This window comes from Pipra filicauda, unplaced genomic scaffold (genome assembly GCF_003945595.2).
Source record: "Pipra filicauda isolate LSUMZ 115617 unplaced genomic scaffold, ASM394559v2 scaffold1004_size98441_pilon, whole genome shotgun sequence".
NCBI classification, from domain to species: Eukaryota; Metazoa; Chordata; class Aves; order Passeriformes; family Pipridae; genus Pipra; species Pipra filicauda.
Window position 1 is genome coordinate 33,997 of NW_024103435.1, and position 6,115 is coordinate 40,111.

General features: G+C 48.8%; 1 protein-coding gene across 1 annotated transcript in view; it reads right to left on the reverse strand.

Moving 5' to 3' along the window:
* Nucleotides 1-2,873, reverse strand: part of LOC113985152 (immunoglobulin like and fibronectin type III domain containing 1) — a 30,350-nt gene extending 27,477 nt beyond the window's left edge. Inside the window, exons 1-3 of the mRNA XM_039385513.1 lie at nucleotides 2,804-2,873; nucleotides 2,592-2,714; nucleotides 145-320 (exon numbers count right to left, since the gene is read on the reverse strand). Coding sequence (XP_039241447.1) covers nucleotides 145-320; nucleotides 2,592-2,714; nucleotides 2,804-2,873 — 369 coding nt within the window. The remainder of the gene's footprint in view (nucleotides 1-144; nucleotides 321-2,591; nucleotides 2,715-2,803) is intronic.
* Between the last annotated feature and the right edge of the window lie 3,242 nt (nucleotides 2,874-6,115).

Consider the following 6,115-nt stretch of genomic DNA (forward strand, 5'->3'; position numbering starts at 1 on the left):
CCTGAGATCCACCCTGAGCCTGCCCTGGCACAGCTCCAGCCATTCCCTGGGTGCTGTCCCTGGTCCCCCAGAGCAGAGCTCAGTCCCTGCTCCTCCTCTCCCCCTCAGCCCATTGCAGGCTTTTCCTTCTCATTTCTCTCTCAAGTTCCACAAGTCCTTTCTGGAATATTTGATCTTTACCTGCAGAATGAATTCATTTGTAGCACTATTGAAGGACATTTCATACTTGGCAGGATCATCCATCCCTTTTCGTGTACGTGACCATTTCACCTCTGGGGTTGGGACACCTTTGACCACAGCTCTGAAAATGGCATTTTTACCTTTGAAAAGAGGCAAGAAATTAGTTAAGACAGTCTTGAACATGAACAGTCTTGAACTCTCATGCCAGGTCCTTTGTTATCAATAGACTGATCTCCAGAGTGAGCCACCATCTGTTGTTTTGGGCAGAAACATTCTTCAAAAATAATGATGGCTTTTATTTTGCACATCAGTAATTCAGGGTTTGCCTGTATTCAATCATAAAAGGCCTTTAAAATGTGATGTTACTGTGCCAGATGTGGCTGCTGACATCTCTGACTATCTCTGTAGCCCTGCAGCGAGTTCAGCCTTGACCTGCTTTTGGCAGCTTGTGCCACTGCCTGCCAGCCGGGAGACACCCGAATCTGTTCTCTTCAAACATCTATTCCCTATAAAATCCCAGTGCTCCTCCATTCTTTCAGACTACAGTGCCTTGTCTGCTGACCTGGCACCACCCTGCACCCCAACCAGCCCCGACTCTGCTCTGTGAGAAGGCAGGGGAGGGAGGAGGGGATGGGCTTCGGCTCCTTCATCCCTGCTCCCCTCAAACCTGGGTTTTCTGAGTGCACAGACAGCTCCAACAGCTTTCCCACTGCCTGCTACAGACCTCTGCTTCCAAAAGGCTTCAAAACCACGGGAAACACTGGGAAACAACGAGTCAGAGAAGTGACTCGTGGAGAAGTGGAACAGAAGTGGAGGTGAGTTATCCACGGACGAAGCTCTGGACGGAAATGATTGTTGTCTTTCTTGTGCAATAGTTTTGGTCTTCAGGTGCCCAATACTGTTAAAAATTCTCCCCAGGAAGCCTTGCAATGTTTCCCACACCCTTCTGCAGTCACCACCACCAACGACTTCTTTTATGGAAGTTTTCCAACCTTTGAGATCAGAGCACTATTGTTAAAGCCTGATTCCAATTTATTGTCCCCATGTCATATTTTAGCCATTTTGGCTGCACTTTTGCTCATCATCTGCCACAGGCCACAGCTGCACAGCCAAGGGAATCAGCTCCCACATGCACTGGAAACAATGGGGGGATGATGATGTAAATAAAGACACTCCTGGTGCCTCTGCACAGAATTCAGGTTACAGTGACCAACCCAAATGCACAAACATTCTGTACAGGAACCACGAGAAGCCTGCTGCAAATGAAATAACTGGGAAAATTCAGACAGGTGAAAATTCAGACAGGTGAAAATTTAGTCAGGGGCCTTGGTTCATTCCTGAAACTTAAAGGTGGAGGAGGAGGAGAGGGGAGGTTCCACTAGAGGCCACTGTGCTCCTTCATAAAACCTCAATGGCTCTTGAAAATCAACAGATGGGTGAGAAACGCTGAATCCACAGGTCAGTATTGGGAGGAAAGAGGAGCTACAGGATCTCCTCAGGCCATTCAATTCCAAATAAATATAAATATGTTATATATATATATATATATATATATGAGTCTCTGCAAGTGCAGAGAGACCACTGGGAGGCTTTTCATTGATGTTTGGTCTTGACTCATCAGCTGCTTTCCCTGTGCAAGGTCCATGTTGCTCCTTAAACAATAAATGGAATCATCATAGAACCACGGAATGGTTTGGGACCTCAAAGCTCATCCCGTTCCACCCCCTGCCATGGGCAGGGACACCTTCCACTAGCCCAGGTTGCTCCAAGCCCCGTCCAACCTGGTCTTGGACCCTTCCAGGGATGGGGCAGCCACACTTCTCTGGGCAACCTGTGCCAGGGCCTCCCCACCCTCCCAGAGGAGAATTCCTCCCCAGTATCCCACCTAACCCTGCCCTCTGGCAGTGGGAAGCCTTTGCCTCTTGTCCTGTCACTCCAAGCCTTATCCAGCCCTCTTGGAGCCCCCTTAGGCATGGGAAAGCTGCTGTAGCCAAAACAGCACCTGCAGGCAGAATATCTTACCTTAAGAAGCAGTTAATTTTAGTGCTGAACACTCATAATACAAGTTAGTTCAACAGGAAAAAAACAAACAAACAAACCCCCAAATTTTTCAATGTGCTTCATCTTTTGCTGCAAAATACTTACTTTGAGAGCTTCCTGCAGAATTCATAGGATTTGTTGCCCACTTTAGGAGCCAGATTTTGGTCTTGCACATGCAAGGAGTCCTCTGTCAGTACTGATGGAATTTTCACCAGTGTAACAAAGACTTTGGCCACACAACACTTTTTTTTTGGTCATGCCAAACCACTTTAGAAACTACTTTGATTTAATTACGATAATTGTTCCATGCTGGTGAGAGGTGGAGTCAAGCCTCCAGGTCTGTGGCTTTGCCTGTCTTTCAAGAATCTTACCTTCCTGCAGGGTCAGGGTGAGAGGTTTCCTCTCAAAGTCAGGTGTACTGCATCCTTCTGGAACATCATTCACAAACTGGGTGATGAGAACCCCTGGGATAGCAGATTTCTTGAAGGTTTTTGCTAGAAAGGCAAGAAAAATACATTTAATTAGCATAACATTTTTCCTTCAGGAACAATCTCTCAGCCTGCAGAGAAGCAGCTGCTCCTGCCCAGCTCCTCTTGGACTATGAAGATCCCCCCGTTCCAGTCCCAGTGAGGTGTGTCCCGAGGCTGGAGCATTGAGGTCTTGGCTTTGGAAAACCAGTGGCCAAGTGGGAAAATCTGCAAGGAAGACCCCAATGCAGGGCCCCCTCGGGTCCCAGCTCTAGGGGTGGTTGGGACAGGGGAAAGCTTTGCATCATTGTCCCAAATAACACTTCCAAACCTGGCAGGACAAAGCCCCTCTTGCCAAGGCCAGCAGCACCCGAGGGGTCAGTGCCTGGTGTCCCTCCTCGAGGAGGGGGGACAGACACCCCCAGACCAGCCAGATACCCCCAGACCAGCCAAGCAAGCTGGGGTCATTCCCAGGGTATCACAGGGAGTCCCCAGAGCTGTGTCTGTTCTCTCACCTGGCTGGGGGCTGGTCATGGTGCCCTGCTCAGCTTTCTGGGATCACCACAAACAGGTCGGGGGTTTTCCTGGGAAAAAGGACAAATCACTGCATTATTCACAGTTCACAAGGGAAAGGACAGACCTTGACACTGCTCCCTTCACTGGCACAGTTTGCCCTTCCTCACTCCCAGCCAAGCTGAGACAGAGCTGCCAATCGACGTGTCCTCTCAGGACACATCCCAGCACGGTTCTGAACCAGCACAAACTGGGCAGGAGAACGACTGGAAGGGCTGAGTGGGAAATGCACACATCCAACAGCATCCCTCTGCCACCCCTTCCCTGCCCATGGCACCTGGCTCTCCTCCAAACACCTCCTCTCGTGTTTCAGGCAAATATTACATCACATGGCACTCACATGGGGAGTTCTGATGGATGGCGAGAGCAGTTGCTGAGAAGAAAGCCACAGACATGGATGTCTAAACTGGGGCATGAAGCAGAAGCACATCCTGATCTAAATTAGCTTGTTTAAATTAGCAACAGACCCGAGAGCAGAGCAGAAGACTTTAGAAGGAAATGGTGAAGTGTGAGCTGGGAATTAAGCAGTTATTGTCATGGATCACTCGTGGGACCTTCTGCCAGAGGCGTCTCTTTCCTTGTATTTTAAACTGGACAATGTGCAATGTAACACATCCCTGTCCTGAAGGCAAACTGGGAAGGCAGATTCCTTGCCACATGAGAGATGCTCACAAACTCTAGAGTTACTGCAGCTCTGCAAGAGCAGTTGGATTGGATTCCCCCGTGGGATTGATGCTGCTCCCTGTTTACCCTCTGCACTCCTTCAGTCAGGAGAGGCACACAGGAACATGCAGCTTCCATCAGTTTTAAAAGGCATGGGGACTTTGGGAGCACACCTACGTCAGGCATTCGTCCAGCTGAGAAGTGTCACAGGCACGTGGTGAAAACCCAGAGTGTGACCCCAACACCTCCCCGTTCCACACTCAGCTCGGAGCTGCATCACCTGGGTGAAACCTGCTTTCAGCCAAAGGTAAAACCAACTAATAAATAAAAATAATTTGTGCTGTGTGCCTCATAGACAGGCCAAAGAAAGTATCACTCACAGTACTTCTGGGTCCAATTCTGAACCAAAATTTGATTTTCCATTACTCAGCAGCTCCAAAGAGCCACAGGCACCTCCCCACAACTCACTGGCTCCATTGTTGCCTTAAAATAAAGTCTTATTCTGGGGCTCTGCACACTACACAGATCTCATCAGTAATTAATATCACTCCTGAGACTCACTGACCTCAGTGGAAATGCACTGAGACAACAGACATGGGAGATGATCCCGGGGCTGTGTGAGCACCAGCCAGGTCATCCCCTCCCCTGTCCCTCCCTGCCCTGCTGTGAGTGATTCCTGCTCTCCCCATGAGCACCAGCCAGGTCATCCCCTCCCCTGTCCCTCCCTGCCCTGCTGTGGGTGACTCCTGCTCTCCCCATGAGCACCAGCCAGGTCATCCCCTCCCCTGTCCCTCCCTGCCCTGCTGTGGGTGACTCCTGCTCTCCCCACCACCACAGGAGTTCCACATCTCACTTGGGTGCTGCTGTTTTGGCAGTTCCTCCTGCAAACCCTTGTAAACAGGGTTTTACAGGGACCTCTGCCAACCTTTGGGAGATGTTTCAGAACTTGCAAATGAAGGTAACGAGCAGCTCGTGTCAGGGGAAAGACACAGAACCGAAAGGAAAGGAAGCTGATTCCAGGGCACCCTGCCCTGCCCCGGGCAGAGCTTTGTGCAGTGAATGGCTGAGATTTTGAGAGGCTCTTGATCACCCTCTTCTGATGGATTTAATTTGTCCTCCTAGCAAATATCCTAATCCCCTATTGCCTCTTGTATCTCCCTTGTCACCTAAACACGTCACCACTCCTGGGGCTGGAATGCCTGGTGCTTACAACGTTCACCAAGCAGGATTACCTGACACCAGCCTGCAGCAGCTTTCACTAAGCTCTATTTATGTTGCACTCACATTTACTCTTTGCTACTCCCAACTTCTTCCCCTCCCCACCAGGCAATGGTGAGAAGCATCAACACTGAAACATGAACATGCTCCAAACTCTCAGGTCCAAAGCCATCAAGAATCTTATTATTATTTTAAATTACCAAATGTTTCAAGCCAGGCTGTTGTTCTCAGCCCTGTGGGACCATGGGTATGTGTAAACATAGTTCAAACCAATTGAGAAATGGCCACATTCAAATCTAGTTTTGTAAAAAGCCCAAATATTAACAATATTTGTACACAGGCTCCATGTCTGCATCTCCCAGTGTACAACATGCACTATGTGCACTATGGATAAACTGCTGAGTTTACAGGGTCTTAAATATTTCAGAAATTCACTTGGATTAAAGATAAGCTGCTGTGAGTCCTTAAACTGCTGTGAATTGCTGACTTCTGGAGAATGAGAACGAAGCATGTTAATGCCACACATTGATTGCACAGTTAAAATAACAGTGCCAGGGCATGCAAGGGAACATTCCTTCAGTGTAATTAATCCAACCACATCACATTTTCTGGTGTCTTGTGTGTGAAACAAGGACCAGAAAATAACACACTGGTTGGCACGGACTCATCAAACCCTGCCCTTCTCAGTTTTAAAATTTCTACTGCCCCGTTACATGAATGCCCATGTCTGTGCTTTGACTCCAGTTCAATCCAGAAAAAGAAATCACAGGATTTTTAGAACGAGACAGCAAAAATGGTCACAGTGTCATGTCTTCACTCAGAGGTGCCTGAAACTTCAGTGTCCACATCAGGATGATTTGTTCAGTGGAGGCAAGGAAATGCTTCCAAGAGGGAATCCCTCCTCCCCAGGGGAGTGCTGTGGACCAACACCCCCAGCACAACAGGGAGACACTGGAAGGAGCTCAACACCCTCA